Source organism: Nyctereutes procyonoides, unplaced genomic scaffold (genome assembly GCF_905146905.1).
Source record: "Nyctereutes procyonoides isolate TBG_1078 unplaced genomic scaffold, NYPRO_anot_genome, whole genome shotgun sequence".
NCBI lineage: Eukaryota > Metazoa > Chordata > Mammalia > Carnivora > Canidae > Nyctereutes > Nyctereutes procyonoides.
Genome location: NW_026575159.1, coordinates 25,963,577 through 25,987,697, shown reverse-complemented (window position 1 = coordinate 25,987,697; position 24,121 = coordinate 25,963,577). Strand labels below are relative to the sequence as shown.

The window sequence follows — 24,121 nt, the reverse complement described above, 5'->3', positions numbered from 1 at the left end:
ATGGAAAATTTGTATCTGAGCAGCCAGCTGGCCTTCCAAGTTCATATACGAGACTTTGGTGAGCCTGGCCTCTGCACAGGATCCTTGTCCCTCTCACCCTGGTGCTCAAGGATGGGGTGGGCACGGACACGGTGGGCTTCCATGCCTTACCCTTGCCGGCCAGTGTCTGGGTGATGGGCAGCAGCGTGCAGGCCGACGTCAGTGCCCTTCTGCATGTGCCCCCTGGCTGTGTGCACCTGAAGGTCTTCTCAGGTTTTTACACACCGGAGAAGTAACAGCCCGTAGAATAAAAGGAACCGTATGGCTTTCTGAACAGTCCCCTTAGACTACTACACAGACTTGTGTGTTGAATAAGGCTTGCGGACCTAAAACCTCAGTAGGGTAGAGGGGTCTCAGCGACAGATTGCAGATACCAGGCCCAGCGTCTGTGACCTCAAGCCAGTTGTGGTGCCCTGCCCTCTCCCGTCCTTTTCTCTGGCTCTGGGCCGCCTTCTCTTTCTTCCCATGCCGGGATGCCGATGTCTTCCTCCTTGTCTCGAAACTGATATCTAATTACAGAGAACCATCCGTCTCTTAAGTCTGCACTTGCCTGGAGTTCTGCCATTAAAGCACAGAGGCTGAAGCCTTCAACTGTATTTTTATTGCCGTAGCTATTTCTGTCCTGATTTGCCATTGTATAAAGTCCTGCAGATGCTAGAGCTGTGGAGATGATGCTCCGCACACTGCCGGCTGCAGCACGTGTTACGCTTCCTGTGGGGAGCTTTTCTTACCTTAGGCAGCACACCCCGGTGTGCCAGGCTGCATGGGGCAGCGGTAGGGCACCCTCATGCCTCTAGATATTCTAACTAGTAATAGTTCTGATTTATGCAAATTTCTTTAAGTATTTTAATGCCCTTTCAAGTTTGAGGTACACATAAGATTTGATTTGGCAGGAGTGATTTCATTTAACAGGTTTTTAAACAAGGTGCCTTAAATTAGAAGAAATTGTCCATCGCTGTCTTTCTTTGTGTGCTGATGGACTCCAAATGCCAGAAGACAAAGGGCATGCTCTTATTTTCACAGGATGGTTTGAGATTTTTCTACCATTCCACTTCTCCCTAGTTTTATATAGAGCTCTATTTAAAGTAAGCAAGCAGCTGGAACTGTCCTCAGGGAAGCTCATCGAGGAGATGAGGGTGTAGTAAGACACAAAGGAAGCTGACAGGTGCTATGCAGTTTCTTTTCTCTCTCTCTCTCTCTCTTTTTTTTTTTTTTTAGTTTTTTGAGACGTAATTGAAGGTGTACAGCATAGTGTTTTGGTATAGTGTATATATTATGAAGTGATCACCATAATACGTTTAGTTAACATCCATCACAGCACTTAGTTACAAACTCTCTTGTTATGATCAAGTATTTTTTAATTTAATATATTTGACATATAACATTGTATAAATTTAAGGTGGACAATGTGTTAATTTGTTACATATTTATATTTATATTATATGTTGCCATCATAGTAACACTGTATCACATTTGCATTATAGTGCAATATTGTTGTGTACATTCATTATATTCTGCGTTAGCTCCTTATGGCTTATTTACTACACTGCAAACTTGAGCCCTGCGACAACATCAGTTTTTATCTCTTCATCCCCCGGTAACCACCATTTTACTCTGTGTTTTTTTTTTTTTTTTTTCCCAAGTTTGACAAATACATTCCACAGAGAAGACAGTGCTTGCCTTTCTTTATCTGACTTACCTCACTTAGCGTAATGGCATCGAGGTCCATTCGTGTTGTTGCAAATGGCAAGATATTCTCCTTTCTCATAGCTGAATAATATTCCATTGTTTACCACTTCTTTACTATCCATTCATCCTTTGATAGCATTTGTCTCATTTCTGTGTCTTGACTATTGTGAACATGGGGGTGCAGATAGCTGTTTGGAATCCTGTTCCTTTGCATGTTATACCCAGTAGTGGAATTGCTAGATAGTAAATAGTAGATGGTATGGGAGATCTATTTTTAATTTGGGGGGGAAGCTCCGTATTGTTTTGCATGGTGGTTGAACCATTTTACATTCCCACCAGCAGAGCCCTGGAGTCCCCTTTTCTCCACATCCTCACCAGGGTACTGTGTGTTTTCTAAGTGCTGGTCACCAGGCTGGGGGCTACATATATCCTGGAGGGAACCCCCACCACCACCACCAACAGCTGCCTGCAGGTGTGGGATAAGTGCTGCTCCCCTCTACATGGGATAGCCTCCTCCTGGGGCAGAGTGTGCAGCGAGGCTGGTGCCCCACTGGCTCTCTGGCCCTCCCTCTTGCACATTCATCTTGTCCTCCACAGCAGAAGGAAACCCAACAGGGAGGGCAGTCCCACATCCCTTGGGGTTGGGGGTACCTGTCTTCACCTAACTCAAGGCAGAGTAACAAGGATTTCTGTTTTGCCCTCCAAATCCTGTGCCCTCTGTCCTAACATGACAGGCTGGGTAAAGGGCACATCTCAGGATTCCTGGATACCAGACCCAACGCTCTCCTCTGCTGTCTGGTGCTGCTTGATTTCAGTCAATGTCCTGGCACCAGGTCCAGCCAGTGCTTCACAGGTCAGAGGTGAGCTTCATTCCATCAGCAAGTCAGCCGTGGAATGCTGGCTGAGGAGCTCACATTACCAGAGAAAGAGACTGCTGCCAAGGGAAAGTGGAATGCAGAGGGATGAACAGAAGGAGTGGAGGTGACCTTTCCACCCACTCCCTTCCATCTTCGAAGGGAACTTGTATCAGATCACACCTTTTGTGCTTGCTTCGGCAGCACATATACTAAAACAGATCACACCTTTTGAGGGAACTAGGAGCTGGTGGTGAAACACTGCGTCCAGAATGGGCCACAGTGTCTGCAGTGGAAAATCTCCTGCCAGCCCGGCTCTCAGAAAGATGCAGAACTGAGAGTCACAGGGCAAATAGTGTCAATGGTATCTTTTTCCTTAACCCCTGCACCAGCAGCCAAGTACTCCGCAGACTATGATGCCTTTGAACCCCGCCTGACACACCTTTTCTTCTTGAACTATTGGGCACGAGTTTCTGAGCCCCTTTCTGGGGAAGGTAGCCTGTTTTGTTCTTGTGGTGGGGTCTTTTTTTCCCTTACCTTTTTAAAATTCAAGCATCATACACAGGCAAAAAAAGCATGTACTTGGTAAGGGTACAGCCAACTGGATTGTCACAAAGGCATCTCACCTGCATCCCCACATCCCAGGGTAAGACACAGGATATCACTAGCCCCTCTGGAGTCAGCCTTACCCTCCTACCAGCCATACCCTTCCCTCCTCAAAGTAGCAGCTGCCCGGACTTGGAACACTGTAACCTGATCTTGCCTGTCTGAACTTCACCTAAACTGATAGGATACATGCTCTTTTGTGTCTGCCTTCTTCCCTTTAACATTATTTGTGAGGTTCATCTGGGTTGTTATGATTTTGACCTTTAACATCTAGACCTCTGGGTCAGGTAAGAAGAATATCCTACCTAACTGAGGCTCCAAATTCTGTGGATCGTAGCAGGGAAGACATTATTTCCTGCAGTTTGCCTTCTTCACTGTTTTTGGCAGTGTTTTTGTAGTCAGCTGGGAGTGCTCAAGAGTGTTTCTGCAGAAGGTGGTATGGTTCTGCTTTCTTTCTCCTTCTCGCTGATAGGACTGGGCTCAGAATGACTTTTTGACTGTTTGCCAACGTTAGATTGTGCCTCTGAAGACAAGAAATGACCCCCTCGGAGATTCTTCACCAAATTAGGTCACTGTCTTCTCTTCGTGAAGAAGATGGCAAAGATGCTGGTCAGAAGGAGCACCGTAAGTCAGCATATAGCCAGGCAAGGCTGGGGTTCACTTTAAAAGACAATGAATTCTCTCGAAGTTCAGTTCAGGAACCACTGATACCATCTTATGGTTCCATGTTGAAAGATCTGTCTTGTTAATTGTATGTCCTAGGAGGTGGGCTGAGACATCCCAGCCTTTCAGTGATGGGATGCTAATTTATCCAAAATCCTGTTCTTTTGCCCAGAAAACAGCATTTTCTGTTTCCCCTTAAAACAGCAGTCACAAAGATCTAATAATCCCTTCCTGTGAGAGTGCCCACAATTCTGTTACCCAACATAAATTACTCTTTTAAAAATTCTTTTTCGGGGCATCTGAATGGCTCAGTCTATTAAGTGTCTGACTCTTGATCTCAGCTTAGGTCTTGATCTCAGGGTCATGAGTTCAAGCCCCATGTTGGTCTCCATGCTGGGCATGGAACCTCCTTTAAAAAAAAAAGCAAAACTTTTTCAATCATCATTCATGTTCATGTGAAAAGATTACATAGTTGTAGTTAAAGTAGATATCATCCTCATAGCCTTAAAATTAATTATCTTAATTATTGTTTGTTGCTGTAGAGTCCGTGAATATTACGTTTAGAGGTTGTGTAACGTCCCATGATGGTGGTAGGGGGCCTATGTGCTGCATAACCATAACTTATTATCAGACGGTGTATTATTTTCTGTTTTCTCTTCATTAAGACTTAGTTGCAAGGAGCCCTTTCTTGAGTATGAACTACTCCTTCCCGTGAATTAATTCCATAAGGACACATTTCTGGGAGCCAGGTGGCTATTTTGTCTTGGTGTTTTTAATCATGGGCTACACTGCCAACTTGCTGCTTTCAGAAAATTGTGCCAGAAATATGAAAGTGTTCTGGCTTAGCTCTTTCACGTTATTAGAAATGGTCAGTGTCTTGGTTTAAGATGTGTCAGATCTTACCGTGTTACTATAATTTTTAGTTATTTGATAACTCACAACTGAACAGGTAAATTTGAGAATTAAATGGATGGACTGAGTTAATTTGCATCAACATTTATATCGTTTGCTGGTTCATAGTGCTGTATGTAAGTGTTTTCTATCAGTGGACTTCTTTTGATGAATTTAATTAATCCTCTGTTGATGAATTGTTCACATCTTGTTTTTATGTGTTTGCTTTCTGGGGTCTTGGTGTTTTGTACTCATGCACTCACTGATTCATTCAATAGCTATGTTTGTTGAGACTCTTTTGTTGCACTTGATAGAAACTCATTTGAGAGCGGTGAAGCAGGAAAGGGGCCTTTGTTATCATGGTACCTGGGGAGCTTCTAGAGACTCCAGGGCTTTGTGTGTTTGGTTACTCCTCCCAGAGTCTTCACCTCCTCTTCATGTGGCTTGGTGATCCTTATCCTCCTTTCTTAGTTTGGCTCTCACGTCCTCATAGAGGCCTGTTTTTGTTCCATTTCATTTCCTGGTGCCTGTTGTGGGGAGAGAGGGAGTGTGGCTCAGCTGACACCCTGTTGTGGGATCTCCTATAACTCACCACTAGCCCTGCAACCAGTGAGTGCTCACCACTACACACAGGGACACAGAATGAGAAATGTACCATCCCATCTCCAGAGTACCCACAACTCAGCGAAGGTGCCAGACTGACTAGCTGGAGATGAATCGATGGGCCACTCAGATACAACAGTAGATGATATAAGAACAGTAGAACAAAACCAGAAAGCTTCCGCTGTCATGAAGCTAAATGATAAACAGGATAAATCAGTATAATATATGATACAGTACAGTTGAGGTATGACACTATCTCAAATGTTGAGACCCTTGAAATAGGAAAATGAAAATAGGAATATGAGACAATTCACGTTCAACACGAAAATGTTATGAGATGAGGAATTCCAAAAATGAATCCATAAAGGTGACTCTAGCTCTAAGTGGGATGGTGGTGGTGGGATCTAGGTAGGGCGTCCCAGGCCCTGGGAATGCAGGTACAGAAGTCTGGGGTGGCAGGGGTGTGCTGTGTTCTCAGAGTAGAGTATGGGGGTGCCAGAGGAGGTTGCTTGTGAGCTTAGAGGAGTAACAGGGAGCCCATCATAGGGGGTCCTGTTAGCCCTTGCAGAGGTTCATAGTTTGCTGGGGTAGAGAGAAGGCCAGAGCAGTTGCAGGGGGCAAGATGAGGAAGGCCTTCTATAGACTCTTGCACTTTATCACTTTCCCCTGCTCTGTTATTATTTTTTCTGGTTAAGGTATATTATATATAGGTTGGCTTAATTAGACCCATCCCTGAATTGTCCCTGAGAATGCCAGGGAGGTCAAAGGGATGGGACCAGAGGGGCACTGCCACAGCTGTCCTGAGTGGCCATGGTGGGTCACCTGCATGGACCCTCCAGCATCATCTCATAGGGGCTACTTCTTAGGTGTTTGCCGCTCACTGTCTGAGTCATTCCTTGGATCACACAGGGGTTACCTCCCCACACTTTTAATAAAGCCACCAAGTTGCAGAGAAGAAAGAGCCCAGCGTCACCCAGGGTGAACTGGACAGAACTAGAAGGAACACACTTCTTCCAGTGGCCCTTCTTGGGTACCCCTTTCTAATGGGCCACCCTCTTGTGCAGTGGTCTTTATGGTACAGATATGTCCATTGCTGTTATAAATTTTTTGTTCTCTTGGGTAATTTGTGCCATACCCTTACTAGTGGAAGGATGGTTACATGGCTCTGAATGGGAACTTTGGGGTCCAAATCCAGGCTCTGCCACTGACCACTTCATAACCTGGGAGTTGCTCAGATTCTTTTTTTTTTAAGATTTTATTTATTTATTTATGAGAGAGAGAGAGAGAGAGAGAGAGAGAGAGAGAGAGAGAGAGGCAGAGACACAGGAGGAGGGAGAAGCAGGCTCCATGCCGGGAGCCTGACGCGGGACTCGATCCCGGGACTCCAAGATCGCGCCCTGGACTACAGGCAGGTGCCAAACCACTGAGCCACCCAGGGATCCCCAGTTGCTCGGATTCTTAATCCTAGGTCCTCATCCGTAAGAGGGGTGAGCACTGTCTGCCTCCCCAGTCTTTGGGGTGTTTGGCCGAGGTCCTAGGCATCAAGTTGTAGCACGGCTGCTGGACAGTAGCTTGGGGGATAGAGCTAGCCAGATATGTCATGTGAAAAGTGGATGGATTTTTTTTTACAAAAGTCACTTTTTTTTTTTTTTTTTTTTGCTTTTCCTGGGCTGTGTGATCCAGATACAGACACTGATATACATTGGCCAGCCCTTTGAGGCCACTCTAGCCTCGGGTAAAAACTACGTTTCCCGCTTAGTTCTCAGGAGTGTCTTGATAGAACACAACTGATAGTCTCAAAGCATTGCTCTTCTGTGATTAGTCATGGATCTCCATTGCATTATTTTAATTAGGCAGCAAAAGATTGCATCAAGTGCTCTCCCAGGCCTGTTTGATAGAGGCTGTCCGTGGTTGCTGAAACATTTATAATATTTATTGCCCGGACTTCTTTAGGGGTAGCTTTTAGGAGGTAGGTTCTTTCCCTGTCTCTCACAGAACCCTGGGAGTATGTCCATAAAAGGCTGACTCTTGATCTCAACCGTGATTCCATTTATTCATTTCAGAGTACCTTATTTAGCACTTACTCTTTTACTGGCTGAGCAATGTGTATTGGTAATGAGTGAAAATACATATCATTTTGGGGGATGGCTCTATCAGCTTTCTTCCTCCTACTCTGGTGGTGCAGAACCCAGCACCATTTTGCTCAGGCTGCCTGGCACAATGATGATGCATTTATGTGCGTCAGGAATCAGTGGAGAAGTATGGGTGGCTGAGGTTATATCCAAGATGTGTAGAAATGTGCAGCCCTGTGTTTGAAAAAAGAGGACACTATATTTAAGAACAAGTGTCCATTGGTCTCTAATTATGACATGTTTGCCTTACATATGAAAAAGTTTTCCCCATACTTAGGACTTGCAAAATTAGTAGAATCTAGAATTTGGGGTTTGTTCTTCTAGAATGATAGTGTCATTGTATTAATGTATTTATACTATTATTTCTCTTTTGCTATTACTATTGAAAGTGTTATTCATGTAAGATACACAGAATTTTAGGAGTGCCTGGGTGTCTCAGTCGGTGAAGCATTTGCCTTCAGCTCAGGTCGTGATTCCAGAGCCCCACGTCGGGCTTTCTGCTCAGCAGGGTGCCTGCTTCTCCCTCTCCCTCTGCCCCTGCTTCTGCTCACTCTGTCAAATAAATAAATAAAATCTTTAAAAAATGATATATAGAATTTCCTTTCTGTTCTTTGCCCAGTTTAGTTTAGTAAAATGTATAGAATGTGTTCAGTGTGTGCCCTGCACTCAGGCGCTGGGGGTGCGGGGCTGAATAAGACACAGTCCTTGTGGGCAGCCAGGGCAGCCCCAGGCTTGTGGACAGATGGCAATGCTGCACAGGTGGGCATGGACAGAAGCACATGGAGAGGGTCTCTGGGAGCATGACGGGGGCTGACTCCAAGCCCAGTTGTCAGAGATGTCATTCAGCTTGAATTGTGAGTTACGGTGAAGAATGGCCAAATGCTGAGAGGCAGTGCGCCCCAGGTCTGGAAAGTATTAGCAAAGGTTTGGCAAAGGCCAGAACTGAAGATTTCTGTGTCACAGAGCCTCACATACAGAGGGGAAGGCAAACCAGAAGTCAGAGAGAAGGGTCAGGTGAGGGGGGGGGGGAGTTGGTTTGGTTCCGTAGGGCTTTCTGTTCCATGGTCTGGAACTTCATCTCTGTTCTGTGGTTGGAGTCCTTGGTGGGTGTGCAGGAAGGGCTGTGGGAGAGTTTATGTGTCAGGTCATCTGGATGGAGGCTGGGGCATCCACATGGATGGATGATGGACCGAGGGAAGGAAAGAGAGGGTGGGTAGGTGAGTGGACGGCTGGTTAGTGGATGGATGGATGGGAGGGTTACCTGAAGGCAAGGAAGTCAGTTTACAGGCTTTCGTCCTTATCCAGGAAAGAAGTCAGGAGGGCCTAAACCAGTGGGGAGATGTTGAAACAGAGAAATATTTAGGAGGTGAAATCAGGTGCTGAGAATCTGAGATGAGTACAGTTGGGGTCATGGAGATGCTGAGGAGGCTATCAAGTCTCTGACTTCATGATTGGGTGGGTAAAGAACTGGGAAGGCTGGAGCTGGGACCCATTTGATGGGAAAGACAGTAAGTCCAGGTCAGCACATTTGGATCAGAGGCCAAGCAGATGGTTGGATACTCAGATCTCAAGATCAGGGAATGGTAGCGGATGTAGAAGAATGAAGAAGTAAGAGTGGAAGGTATAGATTTTGGCATTAAAGGTTTACAGAAATCCCCAGGGGAAGGTTCTATGCAAGGATGCATCTAGAAGGAGAAGAATGGGACTATGAGCAGAGCATTGTGGAATGCCGGCGTATGGAAGATGTGGATGGGAGAGAATGCCTCACGGACACTAGATACCAGCCTATTAGCAGAGCCGTATGCAGCATCGTCCAGAAGAATGCCGACTGAGATCCACCATCAGCTGGGCCTCATGGAGCTCACTGGTTTCCTTGGTGAGAGCAGGTTTCTGGTGACAGGTGCCATCAGCCAGTTTTCAACAGATTTGAGAGGACGCAGGGAGGGAGGCTGCAGGCTGCAGAGGGAGACGGCTCTCTCACCCAGCCCGAGAAGGAAGGATGTGCCAAGCCCCTGGGAGGAGCCAGTGTTTTCTGTGGTGCCACGTGCAGTGGCTGTGCCCCTGGTTCCCTGAGAGGCTCGCACCCCTTAGAAACTGCTTGGTGAACAGTCGACAGACAGCTAGCAGAAGTCGGGCAGATTTATATTTGATCGATGTTCGTGCTATTGCATGTCATGGTTTCACTTGTGCTAACCAGGGAGTGAAAAATGTAGCATGCCCGTATGTCCATTACTTTGTTTTAACAAATACATCGTGGGCCCGTTCATCCCATCAACGAATGTTCACATGTTGCTAACACGTGAATCCTCTTAAAAGAGCAGTGTGTTCCATTTCTGTGTAGCTCTGTTCTCACATCCCCTCACGTCGGCCTTGCACGCTCCTGCCTGGGTTAGGCGGTCCCAGCACAGATCTTGCTGCCTTGCCGAGTGGCATTTTGCCTTCTCCTGGCTCTCGGGACAGCGCAACGCTCTTGGTGAGATGCTGCAGGCCCTTGATGCCCTGGCAGCTGCTCCAGGGCCAGTGCTTGTCCCTCCCTGAGACCACATGCTTGGGGTCCTGGAAGGAAGACCCAGCTCCCGTCTCCTGAGCACTGGGGTACACACCTCTGTGCTCTCCACATGTTCTCTTTCCTCCAGGCAGCTGGACACACCCTGACTCTCTGTAGGCACCTGCTCCAGCGTCGCTGCTCCTGGGGCCTCCCAGGCAGAGCTGGTTGTTCTTCTCCCTCTACCGCAAGCCCCCCTTCTGCCGCCACCTGCAGTCAACAGGTGTCTGTGTGTATAGGCTGCTCCCCCAGGGGCTGTGCACTCCCATCTGGCATCGTTGCACACCTGGCTCTGTGCCTGGCACTTCATTCACACACAGGAGCCGTTAGCCTCATGTGACGCTCACCTTCTCCCTTCTTTCCAGGGAAGCAGTTTAAGTGCACAGTGTGTGACTACACGGCGGCCCAGAAGCCCCAGCTGCTGCGGCACATGGAGCAGCACGCCTCCTTCAAGGTGAGAGGGCTCGGCACGTGGTGTGCAGGTTCGCGGTGGAAGAATCTCGCTTGTCCAAATGAAGGTGTCTTATTTGGGGGGATGTTCCCCTCACTCCCGGATCCCCTTAGGTAGGCTGCATGGAGTCCAAGGTATAACTCACTTCATGGCGTGCTCTCTCCTTCCAGAGGTAGCATGCACAGCTTCTCTGTCATTTGGAAACCAGGTGCAGGGGGGCACATGTAAGAGCATGCAGGCTAGAGAAAAGGCCTGCTCTTACTCTTAAAACCTGGAGGGATTTAGAGGAGAGGATGTGAGCGCTAAGGATGAGGGGGTGGGCCTTCGGATCCTGGACTGCCTCGGGTCAGTCCCCTGATACAACAGGCATGACAATGCCCAGCTGGAGGTGGTGGTTATGGGGCACCCTTGGCAGTGCCCGGCACATTGCAGGGGCCCAGGAGATGGTGGCTGTCTGTATTCGTGTCATAGCTGTAACTGAGATCCCCCGAATGTAGATGCTAAATATGCACCCAGTGGCCGCTTCTGCTGCGGTCTTTGACAGTAAGACCTGTGCATGGTCCTGTGAATTTGTTTGATAAAAATGCCTGCCTGGTGCTGACAACTCAGTCCTTCAGATTGCTGCTGCTGCTGCTGCTGCATCCACACAGGCAAACAGAAAGCATGATGCTCTAGAGTGTTTGTTGAAATTGTGTCCACTGCTGAATCCTGGAGAACACAGAATGTGGGAGGGGCTGTGGGACGCCACACTCATGGTTGGAAGTTATTGATCACCTGCCGTATGACTGTACTGTGCCAGGAACTTCACTCCTGTCAGCGCTCCCCTCCCCCACGGTGGACACTGTCATCTGTATCTGACACATGGACCCGAACCTCAGAGTAGGTACCCAGTCCCCTAGTAGGCTTCTTGGCCGCACCTGTTACCATGCTGACCAACCTGTGCTGTCACCACTTTGGAGGGGATGAGGACTCTCCCATCAGCAAGCTCTTCTGAGGTTTCATAGGCAGGACTGGCCTGTCACCTCATGGGAGTGACAGTGTCTTTGCAGGGAGCTTCTTGAGTGCCACTCAGACTTTGTATGTGATCAAAATGAAGAGCTTTATCTTGCATTTCGCAGCCACAGATGTGCTCCTTTGGGGGACCCTAGGTTTCCACAGACTAGCACAGTAGGGTGCTAAGAGAACAGAAAGCCGAGGCAGCTCTCACTTCATAGATGGGCAGGTGGGACCTGGCCGGGTTCTTTATTTTCCTCCCATCCCAGAACTGGAGCTACACTTTTCATCCTGGGTTGTCAGCACAGGATGTCTTCCTTCCCCAGCCATACCCGAACAGTCTCTCTGCCCCGAAATCCTCATTGTTCTCCGGCTCAGATCTATGGAATCTTTGGCTTGTGTGCATAGGAAGTGGATTTGGGGCTGTCACCCTCGCGTGTAGCTCTCAACCATTTCCTGCCATCACACAGCTCTGTCAGTTTTCTGTTTACTGCTCTGCTATCTCCAACTTATAGCTTGAAACTACACAAGCTATTGAATAGTAGAGCATTCCAGCACGGGTCTCACTAATCTAAAGGCAAGGTGATGGCAGGGCTATATTCCTTCTGGAGGCTCTGGGAGAAAATGCATCCTTGGCCTTTTCTGGGTTCTGGAGGCCACCGGCATTCCTTGACTTTTGGCTTCAGTCTTCCATCCTCCAAGCCAGCAACGTAGCATCCCACCTCTCTCCCCTCTGCTTCCCTTCCGCCTTTCACCTGGGAGGACCCTGGTGATTTCACCTGTTTTCACCTGTGAGCCCATTGGATGCCCCAGGAGAATGTCCTTACCTCAAGGTCAGTTGATGAACAACCTCAATTCCACTTGTAGTCATAACTTCTTTTTGCCACATGAGCTTCTAGATCTCAGGTCGAGCTTTGCAGGGACATTATTCCACCCACTGCATTCCCCCACTCTGTTTTCTTCCTTTCACATCTACTCCGTGGTAGAAAATTCTCACCAAAACCTGAAAATCCATAGTCTACATACTTCCATGCTCCCTCTGCATACCAATGGCAAACATTCCTAAGAAACCAAGCCTCTCCTGTTTCACTAATCCTACACAAAGCGTCAAAATCTTCACACAGACACTACTAATCTATTGCAGTTGGCCTGCAAGAGGAAACCAGTTTGCTTTTCTAGATGTGGATACATAATTTGCAATATATAATTTGTGTCAGGAAACACTGTAATAAGAGCAAACTCTTGTATTGCCTTTTAAAATTACATGTTGTTATTTATATATTTATTTTAAAGATAAAATTAATATGTGTTTACCATCTAAGATTTGAAAAGTGCTTTTCATTCCCTTTGTCTGCAGAATTTTGGGGTACGTTATTTTTTTAGGCCTAATTGAGGTCATACTGTAAATGAGCATTTTTGGGTGGAGATTAAAACATCAGCTTTACCACCGATAAAGCTCCTATTAAAGAATGTAGCTTAAATGAGTAGCCAGATGGTTTGCCAAGAATACTTCGCTTTTGAGTTAGAATAACCTCCCTGTCAAAGGCAGGGCTGGAGAGCCTGCCTGATTTGAACATTATAAATATCGCCCCCCCCCCCCTTTCTTTTAAATCATCACTCCCTGGGCATTTTTCCCATTTCATGAAAATATACTTACTGTAAAACTAATTCTAATGGCTGCTTTAGGATGAGTATCATAGTTTAATTACCCATTCCCTCATAATTGTACAGTTTGGTCCTTTGTGGTTTTTGCTGTTACAAGTGACTCTGCGATGGACATCGTCATGCCAAAAACATTTTCAAGTCATCCTAAAATTGAAAGGACTATAAGGCATGGGGTGAAGCCCATCAAACCACTGAGAATTCACAAGCAGTAAAGGTGTTATATGTGCCTCTTGCAGCCATAATTAAAATGCATTCCTGAGGGCGGAAACAAAGCTATCAATCTTGAACAAGTGCCAGAGAAGATGCACCAGAGGAGCTGCCGCTGAGCCAGGGATCTCCCCACCAAATGGGCTTGTTCCCTCCCCCTGGCTGTTCAGCTCTTTGCTTTCTCTCAAATAAATAATCCCACACGCTGCTCAGTGAGGCAGTGTGATTGCAGGAGGGACTCACCTTACAGTTTTCTCTCTCTGTTGGGCTCCTGTGACCCCACAACTCTGTTGATAGAACTGTTCTCAATTATGGGGCTGGGTGACTCAATGGTAGTCCCCCTACACATTAATCAATGGTGGCTTTATTTCACTTGCAACATCTTTATTCTAACATAATTCTTTTTTTCTTAAAGATTTTATTTATTTATTCATGAGAGAGAGAAAAAGGCAGTGACATAGGCAGTGGGAGAAGCAGGCTCCCTGTGGGGAACCCAATGCAGGACTCATCCCAGGACCCCGGGATCACGCCCTGAGCCAAAGACAGACAGATGCTTAAGCACTGAGCCACACAGGTGCCCCTATTTTAAAATAATTCTAAACTCGTATGTAGTCCGTTGGATTTCCAGGTGCTGTTCCCCCATCTTCCCTCCATAATAGCATCATCTTTAACCGTAGTGTGTTATCAAAACTAGGAAATTGGCTTTGGTATTAACTAAACTGTGGGCCTTAGTTGGATTTTACCAGTCTTCCCCCCCTTTTTTTTTAAATTAATCAAATATATTTAAAGTAGTTTTCAGTTCACAGTGAAATTGAAAGTACAGACAGTTCCTGTAGACTGTCTGGCCCTGTTTCCCACCCACACCCTCCCCCATTGTCAACATCCCCACCAGAGTGGTACATCTGTCACAATCGAACCTATACTGGTACGTCATACTCGCCCAAGGCCCTGGTTCTGCATCAGGCCTCCATGTTGGTGCTCTACATTCTGTGGGTTTTGACAGATGTATCCTGACACGTATCCACTGCTCTGGTTCTCCAGCAGAGCCGTCTCCCTGCCTTGAAAAATCCTCTGTGCTCCACCTGTTCATCCCTCCCTCTCCCTACTCCCCTGGCAACCACTCATCCTTCTGCCGTCTCCATAGTTTTGCCTTTTCCAAAATGTCCTAGAGTCAGAATCCTACAACTTTTCAGACAGGCGTCTTTCACTTAGTAGTATGCATATAAGGTTCCTCCCTGTCTTTTTAGGACTTGATAGTACACTTCTTTTTAGTGCTGAATAATATGCCATTATCTGGATGTGCCACAGGTTCTTTATCCATTCACCTACTGAAGGACATCTTGGTTGCTTCTGAAGTTTTGGCAGTTAGGAATAAAGCTGCTTCAACACTGTGTGGGGTTTTGTCCGGACCTAAGTTCCCAACTCCTTTAGGTAGATACTAAGGAGCGTGATTGCTGGATTATATGGTAGGAGTATGGTTAGCTCTGCGAGAAACTGCCACACTTCATCCTACGTGGCTGTACCATTCTGCATCCCCACTAGCAGTGCCTGAGAGTTTCTGTTGATCCACAGCCTCATCGGCATTTGGTGTTTTCAGCATCTTGGATTTGGGTCCTTCTAATAGATGTGAAGATGATACCTAATTCTTCTAAAAATGTGAAGATGATACCTCATTCCTGCTTTAATGTGTATTTCCCTGAAGACATAAGCGGTGGAGCATTTTTCATGTACCTGCTTGTCATCTGTATATCTTCTTTAGTGATGTGTCTGCTCAGGCTTTTCGCTCTCTTTGTTTACTTGGGTTATTCATTTCTCAACTTACTGTTGAGTTTTAAGAGTTCTTTATATATCTTGGATAATAGCCCCTTATCAGATACATATTTGCAAATATTTTCTCCCAGACTACAGCTTAGCCCTTCATTGTCTTGAGTAATTTTATTTTTTTTCAAAGATTTTATTTATGTTTTTGAGAGAGAAAGCAAGTGAGACAACCCGAGCTGGGGGGAGGAGCAGAGGGAGAGAGACAAGCAGACTCCCTGCTGAGCAGGGAGTGTGAAGTGGGGGACATCGTGACTTGAGTTGAAGGCAGATGCTTAACTGATTGAGCCACCCAGATGCCTTTGAATAACTTTATTTTTAAATTAAGTTTTATCTTTTCATTTAAAGGGGTCCTTTGTAAAGAGGACACTTGTTTTGGCTAGCTCTGTATCGTTACATACTAAGTGTGACAGTTAATGCTCATTTCACTGGAGTTCATACAGCCTGTGAAGTTGGACTGTAATTACTGATTCTGAAAAATGTAGTCGTGTTGTTTTCTATCCTGTGGTAAGAGACATTGGGAGGCAACGTGAGAGAGAGAGAGAGAGAGAGAGCGCGCACACACGATCAAGTGAACAGGTGAGGGGGAGGAAGGAAATAGTTGGATGAGTGTCAGAAGTAAGGTAGGTTGGGGCTTGCATCACAACCCTGTACAGAAGTGGTTCCACAGATCTACCATTTTAGCTGATTGGGGGTCACTCGACTTCCATCTCCAGCCTGTTTGCTATCCTGATTGATTGACGCACTCATTCTAGGATAACTATTCTAGATTCTACGCAGTGTGCTTGTTAGATATCAAAGCCAGAGAATGGCACTTTAAGGTTGTATTTTTCAAAATCCAAGAAGGAAAATACTCAAGCAGCTGGAATTCTTATATTGGTTTTTTAAATGTTTGTTTTATTTTTATGAGTGATTATTTCATATTAAAGATAAACAGCTCCCGGTATCCCAATTGAAAAATAGGTAAAGAGAACAGGTCACAGAGGAGGGAATAGCTCTTGAGTATGTGATAAGTTGTCTGACCTCACTGATAATTAAAAAAATAAAAAATAAAAAAATAAAACCACACCGAGCTGCCATCTTTTGCTTACAGTTTAGTAAACATTCACAAGTTTGATAGCACAGCCAGTTGGTAAGGCTGCGCGAGAGCTGTTCTCATTCCTCATCATGGGGAGTGTAAATGGTTCCAGACTCTGGGGGGCAGGTTGACAAAACCTCCCAATTGCAGGTGTAAATGCTATTTGCCTCAGCTTGCCTCTTGTAAGAAGAGATCTAATGGATGCACTTGTGATGACTGAAATAATGACTGTGCAATGTTATTCATTGGTAACAACGGAAAGTTTGTGGATCGAGTTAAATAAACAAGGGGGTATCCAAGCAACAGAACACCGTACAGCTACAAAAGAGAGAAAGGAAGCTCTTTACTTTCTTCCTTGAAAAGGCATTTGAGATATATAATGAAGGGGGATAAGCAAGGTTTAGATCAACAAAAATACTCTGCCTTTGAGGTAAGAAAGGCCAAAGATATATCCGTATTCATTTATGTCTGCTTTAAAGCCTCTTGAAGCACATGCACAAAATACACAAAGAAACCGAACGGTTCGTCAGTGAGAGCTGGGACTGGGTAGATAGGAGGCTGGGGCTTGGATGAGACCTTTCCCAGTGTCTGAGTTTTGAACTGGGTGAACCGAATGTTTTTTTACCTGTTCAGTAAATTTAAGTAAAAAGCCAAACTGTAAATAAAAATGATATTTCAGAAACTACCCAGTGTCAGAGCAGGCTGTAAACCTGTTCTTCATCTCCGACAGCGTGCTGGGAAAGCAGTGACAGATTGCTCTTTGGAAGTTCATTGGGATTCTGTTTTGCACTTGAAAATCTCTGAGAGCAACGAGGTCTTACAGAAAAACACAGAACTTAGAACCAGACAGACTCAGGTTCAAATTCTGGCTGTGCCACTTGTAGTCTGTTTCATTTAACTTCTTTATATACAATTTTATAATCTTTAAAATGCTGATCGTAGGGACTCCTGGGTGGCTCAGCGGTGGAGTGTCTACCTTTGGCTCAGGGCGTGATCCTGTGGGAGCTAGTCCCACATTGGGCTCCCTGGAGGGAGCCTGCTTCTCCCTCTGCCTGTGTCTCTGCCTCTCTCTGTGTCGCTCATGAATAAATAAAGTCTTAAAAAAATAAAATAAAATGCTGATCATAATAGCTTTCTCTGGTGTTGGAGATACCGAAAGTGATACAGTTTGTATGAGTAGTGGGTATGGTAGGTACACGGTAGATGATCAAAAAATGTTACCTCTTTTTTCCCTCCCTCATCTTTAAAATGACTCCAATTTCTATAAAAAAGACCAGCCTGATCATGGTTTGAGCTTAAATTTAGGTTTGCAAGTCACTGATTCTAAATATTTTCTAAGTATTATATTTTCTTTACATGTTTCTTTAGATGTTGATGTTATTTTACTTTCATTGCTATTATTTATGGTTTTGGAGTTAGGCAGCTAAAGATCAAAATCATGGTGCCACTACTTACTAACTAGGTGACCTCTGGAGATTTTGATCCTTTGCCTCCTTACTTGGAAAATGGGAACAATGATGTTGTTATTTCATAGGCTACTTTCAGAAGGAGAGGTTGATTTGAGGGAAGAGACCAGAAGGAATATGTCTTCATAGCTTGGGGTAGACTTGACCATCAGCTCTGTGCTGGCCATCCCAGTGGAGGAGGTGCTGGGAGGTTCTCAGGCTTGCTCTTCTGTTAATGGGAGCACTTCTGGCCTCTAGCCACTCTTCCCACCAGATTAGTTCTTTACTCAACTTCAGAACCACCTTGAGATGTTAACAAATGTGCAGAAAATGGGATCCCCAAACCAAGAGATGCTTTCACGATTTTGCTGAGCCTAAAGACCAGCAGGCATCTTTGACTCCAATACATTCTCCTGTGGTTCTGAGGCAGGGGTCCATGGACCATAATCTGTCAGCCACCACACTGGGTTTTGAATTTTGAATGAAACGTCCTGAGTCTTTATTTTTCAAGTGTGTCTATATAAATAGCATATAGCTGGGGACACCTAGGTAGCTAAATGGTTGAGCATCTGCCTTTGGCCCAGGGTGTGATCCTGAGGTCCCGGGATCAAGTTCCACATCGGGCTCCCTGCATGGAGCCTGCTTCTCTTTCTGCCTGTGTCTCTGCCTCTCTCTCTCTCTCTCTCTCTCTCTCTCTCTCTCTCTCTCTCTCTCTGTGTGTGTTTCTCATGAATAAATAAATAAAATCTTAAAAAAAAAAGCATATAGCTGGATCTTGTTTCTGTTCCTGTGTGTGTGTGTGTGTGTGTGTGTGTGTGCATGCGTGCGCACAACAGCTAGTCTGACAATTACTGCCCTTTAACTGGAGAGCTTTTAGTCTATTTACATTTAATATAATTTTGATATGTCTCACTTGAAAAGTACTATCTTGATTTATTTTCAATTTATTTTCTTTTTAGCGATTGCTGTACACATTATATTATGCATCTGTATTATAACACATTCTAGCTGGCTCCAGATATACTATTTCATGAACAGTGTAGGAACCGCAAAACACTGTAATTCATATTATTTCTCTAACCCTTTGTGCTATTGTAGTCATATATATAACTTCCATTTGTTATAAACTCAGTACAGTTTTAGTCCTTTTTTTGCTTCATACAGTCAATATTTAAAATATCTATCAAAAAAATAAAATATCTATCAAAATATAATTTTAAAGTTTATAAAATATATATGTTTATATACATTTTAAAAAGACATTTTTTGGATGTCTTTTATATTTGCCTATGTATTCGGCCTTTCTGGTAGTCTTTATTATTTTCTTGCAGGCCTGGGCTTCCATCAGATGGATTTTCCTACTAGCATTTGTTATATGCTGGTTTGCTGGGGTTAAATTATCTCAGCTTTTGGCTGTTTGGAACTTCTTTATTTTGTTTAAATTTATTTTTGATGACTGTCAGTTTCTAGGGTGACATCACTCTAAAGATGTTGCTCTGTTATGTTTTGTTCATTCATTCATTCTTTTTTTTTTAAAAAAGATTTTATTTATTCATGAGAGACACACAAAGAGAGAGGCAGAGGGAGAAGCAGGCTGCCTGCAGGGAGCCCGATGTGGGACTTGATCCCGGGTCTCCAGGATCACGCCCTGGGCTGAAGGCAGCACTAAACCACTGAGCCACCTGGGCTGCCCTGTTCTTCGTTATTTCTAATCCTTATCATTTCTCCCTATGTATAATTGTCCTTTTTCCTCTGTCTGGTTTTAAGCTTTTTCTCTCTTTGATTTCCATGATATTAACATCAATAAGTTTAGGTATGGCTTCCTCATGCTTGCCTTGCTTGGGGTTTGTTGAGCTATTGGGTCTTGTGAATTGATGTCTTTCATCAGTTATGAACCAGTCTCTTTTCAGTCATTATCTATTGAATATTACTCCTTCTCCGTATGTTTTCTCCTCCTCCTCCTCCAGGATGACACTATGTCACGTATTAAACTGATATTTCATGGCATTCAGATGATCTCCCCCTTTAATTCTTCTTTCTCTTTGTGTTTTAGTTTATGTGACTTCTACTGATCTTTTTTCCAGATTACTTATCCTTCTCCTAATATCAGATCTGCTCTTTAGATACTCAGGAATCATTCATTTCTGATTTTTAAAAATTTCTAGCATTTTTGTTTGGTTCTTATACTTTTTATGTCTTTGCTAAAATTTATTATCTGGTCACACATATTTCATTAGAACCTTTAGCACATTTATCATCACTATTTGAATGTTTATATTTAAATAGTTTCGATAGCTGAGTTATCCACACATCACTTTCTGTTTACTTTTTCTTGATTTGGGATTGCATTTTCTTGTTTCTTTGCATGTGTCATAATTTTTAACTGAAAACCAGAGATTATGTATGAAAGAACAGTAGAGGCTGAGCTAACCAATAATTGGCCATGGAAAAGTAAGTGCCGCTTTTTATATCAGGCCAACAGTATGGGGGACTGTCCAGAGCTACCTAACAGGCAGGCCTGACTGCATCCTATCAAAGATGTACTTGCAAGCTTAGCCCTTGGCTGGTATCTGGGACCTTGGGCATCAGAAGACTTTCCAAACCCTCATTGATAAAAGAAGTTTATGGTGCTGAAACCATCCAGACAACATGGTGTGTGCCAAATATCTGCTTCCTTCTGGGAGTGTGGAGTGTTGAGATATGCTAGGCAGAGAGTGCTTATGTGATTAGTTCCAATAAAACCCTGGCGGTGAGTTTCCAGTGAACCTCTCAGGCTGGTACCATTTCACATGTCTTGTTACGGCTTGTTGCTGGGGAGTTAAGCTGCCCTTGGGCCTTTACTGGGAGAGGACTCTAGGCAACTTATGCCTGGTTCCCCCGGACTTCACCCAACATGCCTTTTCCCTTTGTGAATTTTTCTTTGCATTCTTATGCTATGAGGAATTATAGCTGGGAGTATGACTGTATCTTAACACCTGTGAGTCCTCCCAGCCAATCAATGAACCTGGGGGTCCCCTTGGGTTCCCCCAGCACAGGAATGAATAAATCTAATCTGTAATTGAGCTGGGCTCTGCTGCAGCTCCAGAATTGGTTCTCCCCTGTCTTCAGATGTTTTGAGAACGGGATCAGGACTTCCTTTCAGCAAGACTGGACATCTGAGCACAGTGATACTCCAGAATTTGCTTTCTATTTCACAGCACAGCTGCTGACTTTCTAAACCATGTGGGCTCTTCATCAGCTTTACAGGCCAGCTGCCAGCTTTTCGAATTATTGGCATGATCCTATTTCTCTTCCGCTTTCTGCTACTTGGGGAAGCTCTCTCCTCTCTCTGCACAGCCCAGCCTCAGGAGAGCCTGTGCACTTGGAGGTTTGGTGCACTCTATAAGGCTGGTAGCAGACTTCTCCTCCTCCACCTGTTCTGGGCCATGAATCCTTGCTGCCTTGTGCACAGTGAAGACCCAGCGCCAAGGGCCAAGGGCGACTTTCTCCTTTCCTGTCTCTGCCCCCAGGCATCAGCCCTGTTTTCTGGTACTTGATGAAGTTCCACATCTCACAGCTCTGGGGACGAGTGCAGCCACTCATCCTGGGAAATGTTTGCTCATTTCTGGAATTTGGTTCACTTTGGTTTCTTTGTGTCCTTAGCAGTCTGGTGGATCTAAAAAAAAGATGTGTCATGTAGTTTGTGTGGGAGCAACAGTCCCTTGTGATCTACACCCTCACTGGAAGCAGAAACGCCCTGCCATGTGATTCTGACGATGCCTAACATGATGCCTGCATGAAGTGGGTGCCCCATAAATGTTCCCTCAGCTCCCTCCCCCACCCACTCTGGACATGGAGAAATTTTCCTGGAGGTGAGGAACAAGGAGGGTGTTTGAGGCAGTAGACTGCTGCTGTCATGAGTAATCTAAGTGGAGTCAGAGTCATTATGAGCTCTGCCAGCTCTGGGGTGAGAGTTTTCTCCATGTAGCATTGCTCACAAGAGGGGCCGGGAAGACCTGGGCTTCACAGACCCTTGGAAGTGAGTCAGTGGGAGATATAATGGCCTCAGCTTTGGTGTAAGCCCCTTACCTTGCTGCATGAGCTCTTCCTGTTTTGACATTATGCATCATGACTTTGTGGTCAGACTTTCTTAGCATCCATTGTGGCTTTGGGCAAGACATCTAATCTCTGTAACGTGGTAATAAAGCCGTACTCTTGTCACTGATAAGTAAGTAAGTGCTTTATTAGAGGGCTCCACACACTCTTCTCAAACGTTCCTTCCACCCAGACTCTGACCCAGTTTCTTCCTCTCTTTTCATCTCAAGATTGTCATGTCTGTACAATGTTGTCTTCTCTATTATGCCTTTGTTCAAGATTCTCGGTGCCTGTGACCTGTTCTGTTTGCTCGTGGTGGTGGTCGGGGTTCATAGTCACGTAATTCCACTGATTTGGTACATTTCTTTCCAATCTGCTTGGCCACAGAAATCCATCACTTAACATGGAGAACCTTTTATCAGGTACATTTCCGATTACAGCTACTCTTACACTCGCCTTCTTCTGATGGAGGGCAGGTCTCTCCCTAACAGTGCCGCCCAGCCCTGCTGGACCTGTCCACGCTGTCCTGGAGTCTGATTCCCCCAAACAAGGGGGCCAGCTATGTGCTTGCCCATGTCATCCTCTCTGCGGCATGACTTCCCACCTGTGCCCCAGGGCCCCAGTGCTGCAGGGAGTTTGCACTCTGGGTCTTTGCTCTCTGAGGCACCCAAGTGCACCAAAAGATTCCTGACATATGTAAAGCAAGTCGGAAATTTGGTGTGTGAATTTGCCAAGTCTGCAAAAAAAAAAGAAGAGGAAAAATCAGCCTGAAATCAGCAGTTTTCAAAGTCTGTGCATTTTGGAAACGATTCAGTACGACTTCTTGCTGACCCTTCCTTCTTACTTTTGACTTCTTCGTTCCTGAAACAAGGCCCAGTGGTTTGACAGATGGCTGTGATCATTCCTCTGCCCTAGCTTTCCGAAGGTGAGAGCTGGCCTTCCCTCTTGGTGGCCATAAAACTTTTAGGTGTGTATGAGTATGTTTTTTAAAAGGAACCAGCTCCATCATCATCTTCGAAAGACACTATTGAATTCAATTTATATTTGAAATGTATCTAAGACCAGTCGAATCCTTAAAAAAATTTGTATTAGGAAGGCTGAGGAACATCTTGTCTATTGTCATATTAAAATTGATACGACTAAAGCACTTTCACAAGACTAGTGAGAAGTAAGAAAGATTTCAGTAGTTGATTGTGTTATCATTGAAGAACTTTTCCTCGGTATTTCCTCTGGAGTATATCATACCACAGTTTAACATATAGAATTCTAAGAGAGTAGATATAGGAAGTACTAAATTGCATCTGAATTTTTTTTTAAAAGATTTTATTTATTTATTTATTTATTTATTTATTTATTTATTTATTTATTCATGAGAGACATACACACAGAGAGGCAGAGACATAGGCAGAGGCAGAAGCAGGCTTCATGCAGGGAGCTCGACGTGGGACTCGATCCTGCGACTCTGGGATCATGCCCTGAGCCAAAGGCAGATGCTCAACCACTGAGCCACCTGGGTGTCCCACATCTGAATTTTTTTTTTAAAGATTTTTATTGATTTGACGAGAGAGAGGAGAGAGAGAGAGGGCACACTTGCATACCAGCAGGGGGAGAGGCAGAGGGAGAAGCAGACTCCCTGTGAGCAGGGAGCCTGATGTGGGGCTCAATCCCAGGACCCAGGATCATGACCTGAGCCGAAGGCAGAAGATTCTTCACCCACTGAGCCACCCAGGCTACCCCTGCATCTGAATTTTGGATGCAAAATCTGAAACGTGTACTTCCTCCATTAACACCCCTTTTCTGTGTATGCATTATGTGCCAGGCATTATGCCAAGGGCAGGGGGTGTCAGCATGAAGCCAGGCCTCTCTCTACCAGGCTCACGAGTCTAGGGAGAGCCTTATGTGCATAAAAAACAACAGCAAGTGTATTAACTGCTATAAGAAGTTTCTGTACTAAGTGCTGTGAGAACTCAGAAGAGCAGGAAACTAATGATTGCAATTCCATCATTTGGTAAAAGTCACATTTCAATTAATATACTATTATCCTATCATGTAAAACGTATAGCTTTGAAAACCTATAGCTCCCGGAAGCTTCTCTGGGTGACTGATATCCACAAATCAGAGGGAGTTAGTGTCTTCTCTCATCGCATTCCTGATAATGCGTTGGGTCTCCAAGATGTTCCTTGTGTGTCCATGTGAAGCAGAAACAAGTTATAAGTGCGGAAGACACCAGGCAGCTGAGCTCCGAGTGCATAAAGGGCTTAGATGCTAACGTGGCCAAAAGTGGTATTTGGAGGACGTCAGCCAGGATGTGGCTGCTTAAGTCATTTACTCCTGGTTTCCAGGCTAATGGAAATGATCTCAAACAGGA

General features: G+C 45.0%; 1 protein-coding gene across 4 annotated transcripts in view; it reads left to right on the top strand.

The window, feature by feature from the left end:
• The window catches only part of ZFAT (zinc finger and AT-hook domain containing), a 273,128-nt gene that overhangs the window by 195,033 nt on the left and 53,974 nt on the right, over window positions 1-24,121 (top strand). For all 4 annotated transcript variants that reach the window (XM_055314428.1, XM_055314427.1, XM_055314426.1 and 1 more), the window contains one exon: window positions 10,388-10,476. In XM_055314428.1, the coding sequence (XP_055170403.1) occupies window positions 10,388-10,476 (89 nt within the window). The remainder of the gene's footprint in view (window positions 1-10,387; window positions 10,477-24,121) is intronic.